Consider the following 18415-nt stretch of genomic DNA (forward strand, 5'->3'; position numbering starts at 1 on the left):
CGAATGGGTCCGTTTTTTACATCAGTTTCACAGAAAGGCATGAGTGGAAAAAAATAAATAAAAAAAAGTCAGCCTAATGCTAATATACACGCCTCCACATACAACTTGTCCAGTAAAAAAAAAACAAAAAAAAAAACCCTAGTACAAAAATAAAGAACAAAAAAAAGTGTTAGGATCCTTGAAGCCTAAAACTGTGTGTAGCTGCACAAAGCAGGACGCCCGGTGTGAGCTCAGCCGTCACAACACCCAACGTCACGTGACCCGGGTCGCCGCTCATTAACAGAATTTATGACACTGTTGTGACACAAAGGACACCGATTGGACCTTTCTCCTACAGGGCTCTCTGATTGGTCGGTTCGGCAGGTACATTCAGACCCCGCCTTTTCAGGGAGGAGTCTATGGGTTGAACTGAGCAGCGGCGCGCGAGGAGAGGCTGAAGTCCTGTCTTTATCAGTGTCCTGGTGGAAGTGCTGCTTCTGTTGCTGCTGCGCCCCCCAGCCTGGTACGTACGAAGCACTGCTTCTGTGTAGTGAGTGATGTATGGATAATGCATAGAGCTCTCCAGCCATTTTTATTGTATTACTTGCATCTTCTGTCTTTTTACTAACAGCTTTGTTGAATTTTTCTGCCATAGTACTTTGGGGATGTGCACAACAATTTGGGGGACACAGTTTTGCTGTTTCTGTAGCAGTCCTCAAAATACTGGATCTATTAATAGAGACCCCAGAAAATGGGTTGTTTTCTAAATACAGTGCATACTGCGAGCATTGATCTGTTATGCAAGTTATATAAAGTGCGTTAGGCACAGTCAATTATACAAAGCGCGTTCTACGTGATCAGCGCAGCTGCAGGGGAAGCTTGTCCACAGTTACATTATCAGTCATGTGACCCTGAAAGTATTACAAACCACTCTCTGTGCCCAGGCATGTGGCCACTTCAGAGGGTGGGGTCACACTGACAGATCAAGGAATCAGTGAGGACTGCATTTCTGTCAGTCACATGCAGTGTAACGCATGGGGGATTCAGTGTTGGGCCCCTTCTGTAATCCATGGTGGACAGTTACCGTAAAGAACTTTCCTCTCTCTACTAGACACCCCTTCTGTTACCGGCGCAGTTCTTAGACTTAGGAAGGAACCCTTAGGGCTGTTTCACACGAGCGGATGCCGTGCGTGGCATCCGCTCCGTGAAAGAGTGCCAAGACCCGAAGCAGACTGCAGAGGCACAGAGCATTAACATGACTGATAATGCTCCGTGCCTCTCTGTGATCTCTTTACTACGAAATCACAGTGACAACTTTATCTCACAGAGAGGCACGGAGCGTTATCAGTCATGTTAATGCTCCGTGCCTCTGCAGTATGCATCGGGTCTTGGCACTTTCACGGAGCGGATGCCACGCACGGCATCCGCTCGTGTGAAACAGCCCTTAGAAGAAAAAAATAATAAGATGTGTTGAAGGAGCTTTCAATTAAAGCATTTAAGATACATTCTGTTGCTCCAAATCAAGGAACCCCAAGGGGTTAAAATCCACACGCGGTAGAGACAGACACAGGTGGGTCAAAGACAATTTCTCTATTACAGTAAGTTTAAGCATCTTATATATCTTCAGGGAGGGGGGGGCGCATTCCTCCACTGAGGCCCATGCATTGTTTCCTTGGCTAAAAAGTTAAGAAAAGAGATAACACTTGGCATCTGCACATTGTGCACTATCCTACTTAGGTATGTGAACTAATGTAAATATCTGTGTGCCAGCGCCATATTGTAATGGCTTCTCACTAATATCAATACTGCATACGTCCTATGTGACACCTCAAGGAGGAGCTTTTATAGGCACTAGAGAGATATATATTATTTATAAATAATCGCTCACTGTAGCACTGTCCACTCACATTGGAGAGCGTCACAGCCAGGGAGGTTTTTTTTTCTCTCTGGTTGTGACGCTCTCCAGTATGATTGGACAGTGCTACAGCCAGGGAGAAGGAGACGCCCACAGAGAAAGACTCAGTCTCCACCTCATTGCTTCGATGCTCAGTATTTGCATACTGAGCAGCGCCATTTTAACAAAACAGGCAGGGTGGCAAGTACAGGTACTTAACTTAATTAATAAAATCCTTCGAAAGGTCCTCTTTAAAAAGGGATCTATAGTTTGTTTTAACTGATCTATCCTCTGGATAGATCATCAGAATCTGACCGGCGGGGGTCCAACACCCAGGACCCCCGCCGATCAGCTGTTTGAGAAGGCAGCGGCACGGCCTTCTCACCGTTTACCGCCGGCCCAGTGACATCACAATGGCCTGGGCGGGGCTAAGCTCCATTCAAGTGAACAGAGCTTAGCCACGCTCAGGCCATTGCTACAAGTCGTGACATCACTGGGCCTGCGGTAAACAGCGAGAAGGCCACGGCACTCCTGGAGCGCCGCTGCCTTCTCAAACAGCTGACCGGCGGGGGTCCCGGGTGTTGGACCCACACCGGTCAGATGCTGATGATCTATCCACAGGATAGCTCAGTTAAAACAAACTATAGAACCCCTTAAGCATTCTTCTACAGTCCATACATCATTCTTGACACTTGTGTGGAGGAGAGGAACCTCTACAGCCTCTTCCCCCCTCCTTTCTCTCTTCAGTGTTGAATTAAACAGGCAGCTTGAAGCAAAGGGGTTAGGGAATGCACTTGTGATATGGAAGAGGCAGTTTCAAGCAGCTATCTAGAAATCATCTGGTTATGTAGTTCTTGGAACATAATGATATTCACATCTCTATCAGATGAAATGTCATCTTGTGTAAGTTCTTTGGTCAGTCCGAGACTATAACGTGTCCATTTCTATTGTTCAGCGGTCCCAGGATGTGGTTGTTGTCTGCAGTAACCATATTGATCTGTGGCCTTGCCACACAGTCACTGGATGTGTCACAGAAATCTAGACGAGATCTTCAGAACATCCGATACACTGGAGACCCTGAAGACAACATGAATATAGTAAGTGACATATGCCATGCACCTTATAAGTGTAATAAGGTTAGGTACTTCTCAGTTATACAGGCATCTGTGCTGGTGGCTGCCATCAAAGAGTGATGGAACAGCCAATGAAGGCCCGAGTGGCGATGTACATAGGTTATCACATTCAAAGAACTTCGTTCTACACAGATGTGGGTATTATGGTAGATGTCCTGAAAATAAGTCCTTTCCCTTTTCGTGCCATCAGTTCGGACTGGGAGATTAAAGTGGCCCCGTTTTGTTGTCAGGTCCACATTGATGGAAGGCAGTGGTAGCAATACCATATTGTGGCACATTATACCATCCCAACAGAGCCAAATACCACAGTCCATCACAAAATACTGCCAGCAGCACAAAACACATCCCCAAAAACTTCTACTGGCCAGCTGTGAGGAGGGACAATGTCATTATCTCCAGTGGTTGATCAGGTGCACTAGAGACAACAAATGCACGTTCCTTTCATACAGTTGCAAGAAAAAGTATGTGAACCCTTTGGAATGATATGGATTTCTGCACAAATTGGTCATAAAATGTGATCTGATCTTCATCTAAGTCACAATAGACAATCACAGTCTGCTTAAACTAATAACAAAGAATTAAATGTTACCATTTTTTATTGAACACCATGTAAACATTCACAGTGCAGGTGGAAAAAGTATGTGAACCCCTAGACTAATGACATCTCCAAAAGCTAATTGGAGTGAGGTGTCAGCCAACTGGAGTCCAATCAATGAGATTGAGGTGTTAGTTACAGCTGCCCTAAAGAAAAAAAAAAAAAACACCAGTTCTGGGTTTGCTTTTCACAAGAAGCACAGGAACATGTGGGGTTTGACAAAGGCCTCATTGAGTAGGCTGAAACGTTGCCTGGGGAATAAAATTTGGGGTCATCACCCTTTCATGCATATTTGGAGTGCTGCCTCATTCTTTAGACAAAGCCACAGGAAGATATCCACTCCAATGGTTTACCCTGACACAGAGACATGATGACAATATGTAATATATTAAAAACACATCCTAATTAGTGTTGAGCGAACTTGTGTTTTAAGTTCAGCGTCTAAAATTTGGGTTCAGGTTATCGAAGTATCCCGTTATGGATTCTAAATTCCGTTATGGTCCGTGGTAGCGGAATCCATAACGGGATACTTCGATAACCCGAACTTTAGGCACCGAACTTAAAACACAAGTTCGCTCAACACTAACACATCCTCCTCTTTGTCATATGCTCCCCAGTGTCCCTCGATGAATGTCGATCTTTGAAAAAACTTTTCTACGAAAAGTCCTGAATCCATAAAACAAAACAGATGGAAAACAGAAAGTCAATCTTGACACGTAGATTTTTTATAGGCAAAAATCAATCTTAAAAACAAATCTCGACTCAGATTCTTTTCTTCTGGAAGTGACTGGTTGCGTTGGTCGCCGGCTGGTTTGGAATCCTCTGCATCTGGTCCATGCTTTGGTCTCCAGGGCATCTCGTCTGTTCAGACTTCGGTAACTCTAGATTAGACATCAGGAACATCTTGTATAGAAGAAATGGAAACAAAAAAACGTAATTAGACTTACCGGTAATTTTGTTTCCTTGAATCCACCATGACAGCTACCATGGAGAGATGACCCTTGACCTCTATAGGGGCAGGAACACAGTTTAAAAGGCCACCACCCACTCTCACCCTCAGTGTTTATAGATTACCAAAGTGGGTGCAGCCTAATGAATATTATAATAGCATATTCAAACCAGTGACTTTTTTTTATTAAAAAAAAAAAAAAAAGTGTATTACTTCATACTCTGATAAAGTTTACTTAGGGTGGGAATATCTGAGCAGTCATGGTGGCTTCAAGGAAACAAAATTACTGGTAATTGTTATTACGGTTTTCCTGATCATCCACCATGACGGCTACCATGGAGAACTACAAGATTACTACTACGTACATCAAGGAGATGGAATTGAGATTTTTCTGGCTGAAGGACATCTACAGGAAAGGATGGTAAAATAATTTCTTTATCTCTGTGGAAGTTTGATACGACCTTGGGGAGAAAACAGGGATCTAATTTTAGAACTATCCTATCTGGAAAGACTGAGAGGTAAGGTTCTTTACATGAGAAGGCCTGGATTTCCCCTAGGCGTCTGGCTGATGTTATGGCGATCAGAAAATCAGCTTTGTATAATTTGATGAGATGTCTGACAAAGGAGTGAATGGGGGTTTTGTTAGTCCTCTTAATACCAGATTTAAGTCCCATTGTGGTACTTTATTCGTAAGGGATGGTCTTATTCTGGAAGCCGCTCTCATGAATCATTTAATCCACCTGTGGTTTGATAGGTCGGAATCATAGAATGCTGCTAGGGCCAATATTTGCACCTTTAATGTGTTAGGTTTAAGCACCTTTAATGTGTTTAAGTTTAAGAAAATCTAGAATTTTCTGGATGCAGAGTGGTGATTTGTTAGTGGTTATCCCCTAGGCAGGAACAGTACCTTATCCATATTTTCATATATATGGCCGTGGTTACTTTTTTATGGCATTGATAACTTTCCCTCAGAGACCTTTACTTTTCAGAATTTCACCCTCAGGATCCAGGCTGACAGACGGAACAGGCTGGGGTTCTGATGATTGATTGGGCCCTGTGACAGCAGGTTCGGATGTTATGGGATTTTCCAAGGTTCCTCTAAGGCTAGGTCTTTCAGGATGGAGAACCAGCTTCCTTTTGGCCAGAACAGGACCACCAGTATTACTGTTGGATCCCTCTAGATTTTTTTTATGTACCCTGGGGATTATGGACCAGGGAGTAAAAGCGTATGCCAAGTTCCATGGCCACCTGGTTGAGTACACATCGATTGCCCACGGTCGGTCTCTGGGATTCAGGGAGCAGAAGCGTTTGACGCGAACAAATCTGCAGAGTTCCCCACTTTTTGCAAATTTTTAGGAAAGCATCCTGGCACAGGGACCACTCTCCCTGATCTATAGTTTTTCTGCTCAGGTAGTCTGCGTCCTTTAAGTGGACCGCCGTTATTGATAGGACATGTTCTTCTGCCCACTGGAAAATTAGTCTGCCAATCGGATTAAACCTTGGGGTTTTAAGTAGGCTACTGTTGTCGTATTGTCCGAAAATACTTTTAGGTGTTTCTTTAGAAGTTGGCTCTGGGCTACTTTTAAGGTTTCCCACACTGTACGCAGTTCTCAGTAATTTGAAGATTTCATACTTACTGCGTCTGACCATTTGCCTTGTCAATTTGAGGAGTCTACTTTGGCACCCCACTGCTTGCATCAGTTATGATTTGGACCTCTGGGGTTGTTTCCCAGGCTACGTGATTTAACAAGTTTTTCCTTACCTTACACCAGTTTAGATCTAATTTTACGTGGTGTAGAATTAATATTCTCCTGCCCAGTGAGGACTGCTTCCTGTCCCAATTTCTTAAGATCCAAGCCTGCATTGTTCTGGAGTGGGCTTGGGCCCAGGCCACCGTAGTGATACAGGATGTCATGGATCCTAAAATGCTCATGGCTTCTCTTATCGATCACTTTTTCTGAGCCTGAAGTTTCTGTACCCTCTCCCTGAAATCCACCAGCTTTTCTAGGGGGAGGGATGATGACTGGGTCAGAGTCCAAAAGTACTCCTAGAAATTTTATTTGGGTATTTGGAGTTAAACATGATTTTTTGACATTTCTTTTAAGACTTAGTTGGTTATATTGTGTGTTTTTGTTGACGAGTCTCCTATTATGAGAAAGTCGTCTAGGTAGGGAACATGTTTTACTTTTAGTCTGATAAAAGCGGTAATTTCTACTACAATTTTCGTAAATACCCTGGGGGCGGAGAAGATGCCAAAGGGTAAAGCTGTAAACTGAAAGTGATTTATTGCGCTTTTTTTGTCTTTCAGGGCGAATCTTAAGTAGGCCTGAGACTGTTGATATATGGGGACGTGATAATATGCATCTTTTAGGTCTATGGACATCATGTATGGACCTTTTTTGATTAGTGGAATGATGGAGGAAATGGACTCCATTTTGAATTTCCTGTATAAGGTGTTGATTTAATCCTTTTAGATTTCTTATAGTACGGGAGGATCTGTCTGGTTTTTGGACCAGAAATAAACTTGATTAAAAACCCCTCCCTCTTTCTGGGGTGGGGACCTCAGTTATTACGCCTGCTGATTTTAAATCTAGGACTCCTTGCCAGATTTTTTTTGCAATGTTTAGAGGTTGTGTGTAGTTGAAACCTTCTTGGGGGGGGGAGGGGAATTGAGGAAAGTTCTATACGATATCATTTCTGGATTAAGTTTATGACCCAAGGATTCTGGGTTACTTCCTGCCAGGGTAACAAAAAAAAAAACGCAATTAGACTTACCGGTAATTACGTTTCCTTGAATCCACCATGACGGCCCACATTGAGATTGACCCTTGACCTCTGTAGGGGCAGGAACACAGAGTTTAAGAACCCCCCACCCCTCCACCTCCTCAGTGCTTTACAGTTACCCGAAAAGGTGGAACAAAAGTAAAAAGGATATTGATTCATACCCTTAAACTCCTATTTATCTTAAAGTATGTATATATGAAAAAAATAAATATATATATATATACACATACATATATACATACATATACATATATACATACATATACATACACACACACATATATACACACATATATATATACATACACCTTTTTTTCTTTTTTTGGGAAGGGGAATAGTATGGGCCGTCATGGTGGATTCAAGGAAACGGAATTACCGGTAAGTCTAATTGCGTTTTTTCCATTTCATCCACCATGACGGCCCACATTGAGATATAACAGATAGCCAAGAGGGTGGGGATAACGCCTGCAAAACCTTCCGGCCGAAAAGAGCTTCATTCGAATCCGGAAGATTAAGACGATGATGTTTTACAAAAGGTATTAGCGCTTGACCAGGTTGCAGCTTTGCAAATCTGGTCCAGCGAGACTCCTCCTTTCTCAGCCCAAGAGGAGGCAGTGGCCCTAGTAGAGTGGGCCTTAACATTATCAGGACTGGGTTTGTTCCGAGTCCTGTAACAGCATTCAATGGTGGATCTGATCCATCTGGCTATGGAAGACCTAGCTAGTTTCTTTCCCTTATTTTTCCCCGAAAACTGAATGAGGAGATGGTTATCAACCCTAAAATCTTTGGTAGAATCCAGGTAATGGATAACTGTATCCCTGACATCTAAGAGATGTAAATTAACGCTAGACCCTGAAAATTCAGATTTGGGGATAGAGGCTAAGAAGATCTCCTGTTCTCGATGAAAGGGGGGAGACTACTTTTGGGAGAAAACCTGGATCGAGAGTTAAACAGATGTGATCTTTGCTGATCTGGAGGTAGGGTTCTCTACAAGAAAGGGCCTAGATCTCTCCAATACATCTGGCTGAGGTGATAGCAATCAGAAAGGCAGTTTTCAGGGAAAGGTGTTTTAAAGAGATTTCTGATAATGGTACAAAGGGAGGTTTTGTTAGGCCCTCTAGGACGATGTTAAGGTCCCAAGTAGGAGCTTTGGATTTCAGAGAGGGTCTCAACCTTGAAACCGCTCTAAAGAACCTCCTGATCCATCTGTGATTAGCTAGGCTGCAGTCATAGAAAGAGCTGAGAGCAGAAACCTGGACTTTCAGAGTACTAGGTCTTAGGCCCAACTCCAAGCCGCACTGCAGAAAGTCCAAGATCCTATTGATGGGAGGGGAGGAGGTGTCTGGGCGCTCAACTCCTAACCAAGAACAGTATCTCTTCCAGATCTTTAGGTAGATGGCGGAAGTCACCTTTTTCCTACTTAGGCCAGATTCCAATTCCAGTGTATTGACAGGGCATCGATTGCCCAGGGTCTGTCCTCTAGGTTTAGGGAGCAGAAGCATTCCACCTGCGCATTTTTTCTGGAGGCGAATAAGTCTACCTCCGGACGGCCCCATCTTTCCGAGATCTTCTGGAAGATATCCCTGTTCAGAGACCATTCTCCTGGATCTATTGTCTCCCTGCTCAGGAAGTCTGCTATCGTGTTTTCGCAGCCCCTTAGGTGGGTGGCGGAGAGAGATAAGACGTTCTCTTCTGCCCAGGAGAAGATTCTTCTTGCTATCGCACCCAGAGGCCGTGACTTTGTCCCTCCTTGATGTCGCAGATAAGCCACCGTTGTGGTTTTGTCGGACATTATTCTTAGGTGTCGCCCTTTTAAAAGACTCTCTCCCCTTAATAACGCTTCCAGGACCGCATACAGCTCTCTGTAGTTTGAGAATCTGACTCTTATCTTGGCTGGCCAGGAGCCCTGCAGAAGATGATCTCCTATCTTTGCACCCCAGCCTCCGAGGCTTGCATCCGTGATTACCTGAACGGCTGGATGGTTCTGCCACTGTAGGCCTCCAAGCAGTCTTCTTTCTTTCCACCAATCTAGGTCTGTCTTTACGGCCTGCGGAATCCGGAAAGTCTTGTCTAGACTTACTTGCTTCCCGTCCCAAATACCTAGGATCCAACTCTGGATCCCCCTTGTGTGGCTTTGGCACCAAGCGACCGAGGGAATGCAGGCGGTTAGGCTTCCCAGGAGACTCATGGCCTTCCGGATGGAGCAACTGCGAGTCCTCTGGAACGCTCAGATCTTTTCTGTCAGTGTAGTTGCCTTGTCCTGAGGGAGGAAAGTTTTCAACAGGGATGAGTCCAATTCCACACCCAGGAACCTTATTCTCCTGGATGGGATTAGGGTGGATTTCTTTAGATTTATGATCCAGCAGAGATTTTTTAAGAATTCCGAGAATCTCTGAGTTGCCAGGAGGTTTTCGGATTCTGTCTTGCCCAGAATCAAGAAGTCGTCGAGATATGGGATGATTGTAACTCCCTCCTGACGAAGATAGGCCACCATCTCTACTACGACCTTTGTGAAGACCCTGGGGGCCGAGGAGATACCGAAGGGAAGGGCCATGTATTGAAAGTGATGGATCGATCCGTCTGGACCCTTTAGAGCGAACCTTAATTACTTCTGAGAAAGCTGATGAATGGGGACATGGTAGTAGGCGTCCTTTAGATCGATTGATGACATGAACGCCCCCTTCTGGATCAGGGGGATTGTGGATGGGATGGTCTCCATCCTGAACCTCCTGTATAGAATATACTTGTTTAGGGGTTTTAGGTTTATAATAGTGCGAAAGGATTGGTCTGGTTTTTTGACAAAAAAAAAAAAGGCTGGAATAAAACCCTCTCCTTTCCTCTGGGCTAGGGACCTTCCGAATCACCCCTAGGTCCAAGAGGTCTTGGACGCCCTGCCAAATTGTCGGCAGTTCTGATCTGCACTGGGGTGAGATACAGAATCTTCTTGGGGGGACTGATGTGAATTCTATCTTGTATCCCTGAGAGATTACATTTAGAATCCAGGGATTTGAGGTTACCTGCTTCAAGGAAGATAGAAAACCCATCAGTCGCCCCCCTACTCTGGCGTCACTGCTGTTTATTTTGTCTATTCTGGGGATTGAGGATGAAGCCTCTTCCTCCTTTGGGATAGCTCCATCGGCCGGTTTTCCCTTTCCCCCTGTAGGATCTCTGCTGAGGCTGGAATTGACGAAAGGGCTTCTTTTTGAATCCTTCTCCTCTGGGAACCACTTTTTCTTGTCTGCTGCCCCCTCTAGGATTTTATCCAGAGTGGGACCAAAGACAAATTCCCCCGAAAAGGGGATGGAGCAAAGTTTGGCCTTGGAAGCCTTGTCCCCGGACCAGGCCTTCATCCATAACTCCCGACGGGCTGCATTAGAAAGAGCCGCATCCTTGGCTGAGAAACGGATCGACTCTGCAGAAGCATCGGCCAAAAATGCTGTGGCGGAGAAGAGGGAGCGAATCCCTGATCTCTTCTCTTGGGGTTTTATTTTTCAGGTGTTCGTCCAACTCTCCTAGCCATATAAACATTGCTCTGGCAACGGAGGAAGAAGCGATATTAGTTTTGACCCCAAACATAGCTGATTCCCAGGATTTTTTTAGGAGCCCATCTGCCTTTCTATCCATAGGATCGCCCAACTGTGAGGAGTCTTCAAAGGGTAGGGCGGTCTTTACTACCTTGGCCACCTGTAGATCCACTTTAGGGGTCCGATTATAAAATTTGCTTTCAGCCGGGTCAAAGCAGAGTCAATAATTTCACTTTCTGACAGACTTTCATCACCCTCTAGGTTCGGAGGGGCCCAAATCCATGTCCTCTGGATCAGAGGAGGGTCGAATTGACATTTTTGGCGGAGGTATGGAAACAGGTTTGAGAGGATAGTGAGGATTTGATTTCATTTTGTATCATTGATTTAACCTCCGTTAGGATGGACAGCTGTTCCTCTTTCATTAGGGCATAAATACATGGCTGGCAGAGTTTTTTAGTTTTAGCCATCTTGCAGCCTTTTAGCACAAGTAGCACATCTTGTGTTTTTGGCTTTGATCTTTGCCCCCTATAAGAGGAGCAGCTATACATTAGCCCACATATAAAGTAAGGATACATTTTGTTTCATGTTCCCCTCAGGGTAACTCACAGTTGGAGTGGCTGAGGGGGGGTTCCGCCTGATCCATGGTGCTTGCTGGGGTGTCCGGAGTAGACATGTTTGTCCGACAGGGAGGGCTCACAGTGGAGGCTGTGTGATTTGAAAGTGCAGCTTTTTAAACCGAGCGGCGTCTGACGTCATCACAGCGCGCCCGGCTGCATGCGCTCCACTGACGTCTAACTCCGCCCCCACCCGGAAGTATCCAAGCGCGCGGCCAGCGGCAATGGTAAAGCCGGCGTGCAACGCTGGATTTGCTGTCAGCTTCCTTGTATTGAAGGGAAGGAAGGAAGAGCCCGGGTTCTTTGTGGAGGGAAAGCAGGCCCCCAAGCGGAGGACGAGTTCCCTCCCGTTGCGCCACCTCTGCCCAGCATTGGAATGAACCACAGGAGGGCAGAGGGAGTTCAGGATAAAATCTTCAGGTGTATCCAGGTACCCCTAACAATACCTCCTTCTGGAGGTGCTCTGTGTAGGTGCTCCATAGGGGCAGGAAAACACTGATAGTGAGAGTGGGTGGTGGTCTTTTAAACTCTGTTCCTGCCCCTATAGAGGTCAAGGGTCATCTCTCCATGGTAGCCGTCATGGTAGATAAGGACACCGTAAGTACATGTCCTATTTCCTTTAGCCCAGATCCAGTGGAAAACCAGTGAGCCTCAAGACCTCCCAATCGGCTGCAATGTAAGATGCAGGGACAAGCTTTACCAGGACACATGAACCTCTGGCATTAGGGGGAATTACCTTATAACTAGCTAACCCGCATAGGAAATAGTACGGACCCGTCAACTCCACAAGTACTTCTGACTGTCACGGACCTCCAGTAATAACTGAATAGACTGGGGATCGCTTCCTCAATCTGAACGTCACACCCTTCTTTCCAGCAGATATAATCTGGTCTGTGTGTTATTAAAGAGATCGGGGGTTTCATTAGTAAGGTTGACCGTTCTACCTTCCTCACAACTGGAGGATTCCACAAACCTATCCTCTTTACCACATCTGCAGGACACCTAGCTGCCCAGACACCCATACAGGATTAACAAGCGAGGAGCCAGAGCTACTATTAAACCTATAGCTGATATTACCCTCTAGGAATATATTGTTATGTGCTATCAACAAATGTCTCCTTGTGGCCCTTGCTAGTTTGAGGTGCGTTTCCCTCCCTAAAAACTAAACTAAACAAACAAAAGATACTCTTCATTCTTTGCCGTAGTTGAGCAGCTTCTTGCAGTGACTGGTGGGGATCCAGTTGTCTTGTCCCTCAAACTTCAGAGAGGTTGGCATCAGCAGCAACACCTGGAATGGCCCAAGATATCTCAGCTCTAGTCCCGTCCTCGGATGTTTCTTTAGCACAACCCAATCACTTGGTTGACTAGAATGAACACTGGTTATAGAGTCTGGGTCTGGAAGAGACTCCCGAACCCATTGGTTATCAGGTGATAACCTGTGGGGCACTCTTTATTGAATAAAGGGCTACAGCGGAACATTCAGGCCATAGATCGGCTGTGATTTTTCTCTTTGCAAAAATCGGACCCAAGTACCGTAAAAGTAAAGGCAGTTGTGATGGTTCTTGACATGATTCCCTACTAGGTTAGAAAATTGATTGACAGTTTAGAGGTTAGAATAGTTAGTAAAAAGTTAGAAAATGGGGCATCATCTCAAGGTTAGATGAGAGGGATGAGAGAGAGAGTTAACTGCATTGATGACAGCAGAGACAGACAAATTACAACAGTCTAGGTGGATCCAGCCTGCCTTAGCAGAGTTAGCTCAAAAAGAGCCTCTTCCGCTTCAGGAACTGGATCACCAATCGCAGCTATCCCCCCCCAGGCCAGGTGTACATAATGCGGTTCCTCCAGACTGAAACTGCCCTCTGTACCCCCTGCTGGTTTACCATTATTGTCTTCTAAAGCCACAGCTGAGCTACATCCTTCCAGAGGGATACCCTAAGCGTTACCCTTGGACCACCTATGCCATTCTTTAAGGGGCTTTGTGGCCTTCACTCCATAACTAGATCTCATGTACTGTGCAGCCGTCTGATCCCTCAAGGGGACTATTCCCCCCCCCCCCCCGAACATGGTTCTGCCACAACACATCCTTGGTTAACCAAGCAGTTACTAATGTTGCCTGCGTCCAGGGACACGCTTTTGACCGCACACGGAGGGTACCGCCCAGCTCCTTCTCACAGTACGTCTGTCTGACTGACTGACTTTTATACAGCCTATGTTGGACAGCTAGAAATCTTGTGCACTGAGAGCGGCCTATTGCTACTCTCAATGCCATTTCCACAGGGCCTTCAAGCCAGAGCTCCTTTTGCTGGATTCCCAGTATGCCTCCTAAAGGGCTATACCCACTGCTGAGCTGCACCTGCGTTTGGCCAGCTGAGGCTACCCAATAAATGAAACCCACTTTTCTCCAGATCAATGCGACTCCTCCAGTAGTTGTTAATGGGGATAGCCTTCTGCTGCCTATTTACTAGTTGTACAATGTCTCAGTACAACACCTGAATCACGGTCACCCAATGAAAATAAACTCCAAAACAAAAAACTAAAATAGTTTGGGCGTAAAAACTAAAAATACTCGCTGCGTAAAGCATCTCTATTCCAATAAAAGTGTTATTCCTGCTTGTACAATCCGCCTATGGAAAGTAAATATAAAAAGAAAGTTTTAAAGCCAAATCCTCTCTTTTATACCGCAAAACCCACAGTAATGAGATGCTATGCAAAACACAGCAAGGTTCTAAAACACAAAACAATGGGGGAGGGGGCATGAATTGTCCTCAAGAATCAAAAATGTCCAAATAACAAAAACAGACCACTGAAGCACATTCTCTCCCCAAAAAAACTTCAGTTACAGGAAGTATTCAGTGAAAAGTAAATTTTTTATTTTTTTAAAACACACCTTTGGAACACATACAATTGTATAGGACTAAACACATCAATGTCTTAGAGGGTTTGCCTGAAACCGTAAACACTGGCAGAATTTCTTCCCTCCCAGTCATTGAAATGCCAATTTGCTCAGCCCCAAACCAACTTCAGATTCATTTTACCAAAGAAGCAGGATTTAACATTACAAGTTCCCCAAAACTAATTTCCAGGAAAAAGGTCAATTTAAATTAGGTCATGAAGTTCCTTTTTTACTGTTTGTATTTAAAAAAATATATAATGGTTTTACAAAGACCTCAATAACATCTCTTAATTTCCTCTTCTCTAGCACACAAAATTAGAAACTGCTGAATTTCAGGAACCGATCTTTCCTCTCACATTTTAACTGTTCATATTGGGATTTTAAATGCTTTCAGGATCCATAACCTTAGCTGTCCCTGGCTTCTATGCCTTTGCAAAGAACCATATATGGGACCAATAAACCACTTTACTTCTAGTTGTGGTTCTGGGGTACTTAACATACCCGTGACTGTTGCAATTAGCGACGTCACAATATCTTGCAATGTGCCCAAATCCCCTGCATGCAAAAAACAGCTTGTCTCCCTGCACAAAACCTCCTCTGGGCACATGTGATCTGCCTTGCTGCACAACATTAACCATTTAAGCATGACTAGATCCCACACTACCATCTGAATTGAGTCCTCTTACCACGGACTCATCCGAGGAATCTTCTGCCATTGTATTAATACAAATTGTCCATCTCCATCCCTGAGTCGGTTTCAGTATCTGACCCACAAGTCCTCAGACTTCCATACTTACAGCCCACACATTACTCTCCAACGGTTGTTTCACTGACTCTAGCTGCGCTAAGCACTGGAAATATTCAACTTCTATCCTCCTGCAGAGAGCAGACAATTCCCTTACAGCACCCTGTGCATGCGTTAGGCTTTCAGACAACCATTCATTTCCTTGCGCAGCTCAGTATTACACCTTACAGTACATTCCTAATTAGCGCTAGCTATTAATCTCTAGGAGTTGTCCCAATACTTTTTGGCACAGAACTACAAGCACCTCCTTTCTACACTGTAAGTGCCTGTATTAACTATGCCAAACAATTCTACAATTCAGTGTAACAGCCACAGTTTTACAAACATTAAAGGGGTTGTCCGGGTTCAGAGCTGAACCCGGACATACCCTTATTTTCACCCCGGCAGCCCCCCTGAGCCTAGCATCGGAGCATCTCATGCTCCGATGCACTCCAGTGCCCTGCGCTAGATCGCGCAGGGCACAGGCTCTTTTGTTTTTAATAACACTGCCGGGCGGTAACTTCCGCCCAGCAGTGTGTTCGGTGACGTCACCAGCTCTGAGGGGCGGGCTTTAGCTCTGCCCTAGCCGTTTTACTGGCTAGGGCAGAGCCAAATCCCGCCCATCAATGCCAGTGACGTCACCGGGGTTCCTGTCAGCCCCATGGAGAGCCCGGTACGTCACCGGAACTCTGAAAAATGCCTTTGCCCTGCGCGATTTAGCGCAGGGCAAAGGAGAGCATCGGAGCATGAACTGCTCCGATGCTCATGTCAGGGGGGCTGCCGGGTTGAAAATGGAGGGCTGTCCAGGTTCAGCTCTGAACCTGGACAACCCCTTTAAGCAGAATCAACTATAGGACAATTTCACCGCTAAACTGCCACTAATGTTCACACAATGATTCCTGTATCAGACTGGTCACTGCACTATACCATCACCGAACACTCAACCAATATCCAGCACAAAACTTACCAAAACAAAATCAAACTGTACATAGAAAGGTTACAAAAAGACAAAATAACTATTCTGGACAAAACTGACATTTGAGGCAAAAAAAAACTAACTAATCGCTTTCCATAGACACCAAAACTAAAAGCTAAAAAGTGAACCAGCTCAAACTAAAATGAATTCCTTGTTAAAACCTGCAGCACCAAACTAACCAAGATGTCTGCCAAAGCCAGATAGTCTTCACACAAAGGAAGTCAAAGATGGCCGACAAAAACCACATGGCTTGACACACAAAGGAAGACAAGATGGTGTCTCCAAAATCCAGCAATAGACAAAAAAACAAATTAAGCAAAAACAGTTTCTCTGTTCCCTGTGCCCCACTCCCGAAACCAGAGCAAACCTCCACTCTGGGGGTGATTTACAGGCTAACAGTATACAAATTAGGGTTGTTTCAATACCAAAATTTTTGATTTAGTTTTGATTCAGTGTACTCTTCTAAGTACAGCGATACCAGATGTGACACTTTTGCAGCCTAGGTGGGCAAATGGGCCCACATTCCAAAGAGCACCTTTCGGATTTCACAGGGCATTTTTTTACAGATTTTGATTTCAAACTACTTATCACGCATTGGGGCCCCTAAAATGCCGGGCAGTATAACTACCCCACAAGTGACCCCATTTTGGAAAGAAGACACCCCAAGGTATTCCGTGAGGGGCATTGTGAGTTCATATAATTTTTTAATTTTTGTCACAAGTTAGCGGAAAATGATTATATTCCACTAACTTGTGACAAAAAATAAAAACTTCCATGAACTCACTATGCCCATCACGAAATACCTTGGGGTGTCTTCTTTCCAAAATGGGGTCACATGGGGTAGTTATACTGCCCTGGCATTTTAGGGGCCCAAATGCGTGAGAAGTAGTTTGAAATCAAAATCTGTAAAAAAAATGGTCTATGAAATCCGAAAGGTGCTCTTTGGAATGTGGGCCCCTTTGCCCACCTAGGCTGCAAAAAAGTGTCACATGTGGTATCGCCGTACTCAGGAGAAGTTGGGGAATGTGTTTTGGGGTGTCATTTTACATATACCCATGCTGGGCGAGATAAATATCTTGGCAAAAGACAACTTTTCCCATTTTTTTTATACAAAGTTGGCATTTGACCAAGATTACCCGTTGAACGAGCAAAACACTTGTTCCTCTGGTAATCCTATAATTTGTGACAAATCGTCACTTGCCAGCAGGAGATTGTGCCATGTACCCACGATAGTCTGCCAGCAAACAATGTGGGGAAGAGCGATGGCTCTGCAGATCACTGCATGTAAATATAGTGGTCTCCTCCACCAGCGTTCAGCAGATTGTAGGGAAGGAACGCTTCCTTCCCAATAATCTGCTGCTCTATTGTCTCATGTAAAGAGACCTTCAGTGATCCCTTACTTCATTCTGAAGAAAAAGTATTTTTTATAAATATGCAAATGAGAAGTTAAATGCACCAAGGACAATCACATGATCGCCGTGTGGTCTCAGGAAAAAATTATACCTGTAGGGGGCTCCTCTGCATGCCACCATGCTGACCCCTTCAGGTAAAAAACTAATGGACAACAAAATACAGAACACAATTTAATCATCTAAAACAGGGATGGCCAACCTGCAACTCTCCAGCTGTTGGAAAACTACAACTCCCAGCATGCCCAGTCTACCTACATCTATTAGCTTACAGCAGGGGATGGTGGGAGTTGTAGTTTTACAACAGCTGGAAAGCCACAGGTTGGCCAGCCCTGATCTAAAACATCCCACCCCACCCAAAAAAATAAAATAAAATCTTAGTCATAAAGTTCATAACTAGAGATAAGCGAATTTCATATTTTTAAATTTGTTCACACTTTGTTGGTAAAAGCTGAATTGCGTTATGGATTCCGTTACCACGGACCATAACAATTCTATGACGGAATGTCTTTAGAAGTCTATGGGCTGCATAACGGATCCATTCCGTTTACGTTATGATGGAGTCCTCCCATGCATAATGGAAACAGGACGGATCAGTTTTGCAGCCCACAGACCATTATGACAGACTGAATAATGGAATGCTTCTAAAGGCATTCCATCAGAATTGCGTTATGGTCCGTGGTAACAACCTATAACGCAACTCACCTTTTGCCAACAAACGAAGTGTGAACTAATTTCATATGCGGAAATTCGCTCTTTATTTATAACATACCAAAAATACTATTTTAGTTATATATTTATATTATAAATAACATTTGTTTATGACAATTTTTCTGAGCATTTCTTTCTATTTTGTAATTTCCTGGTTTAAATAGGGG

At 44.5% G+C, this 18415-nt stretch overlaps 1 protein-coding gene across 1 annotated transcript in view; it reads left to right on the forward strand.

Moving 5' to 3' along the window:
- Window positions 1-385: 385 nt before the first annotated feature.
- The window catches only part of LOC122940650 (lysosomal acid lipase/cholesteryl ester hydrolase-like), a 47900-nt gene continuing 29870 nt past the window's right edge, over window positions 386-18415 (forward strand). The window contains exons 1-2 of the mRNA XM_044297335.1: window positions 386-502; window positions 2829-2970. Coding sequence (XP_044153270.1) covers window positions 2839-2970 — 132 coding nt within the window. The 5' untranslated portion in view covers window positions 386-502; window positions 2829-2838. The remainder of the gene's footprint in view (window positions 503-2828; window positions 2971-18415) is intronic.

Source organism: Bufo gargarizans, chromosome 6, assembly GCF_014858855.1.
Source record: "Bufo gargarizans isolate SCDJY-AF-19 chromosome 6, ASM1485885v1, whole genome shotgun sequence".
NCBI classification, from domain to species: Eukaryota; Metazoa; Chordata; class Amphibia; order Anura; family Bufonidae; genus Bufo; species Bufo gargarizans.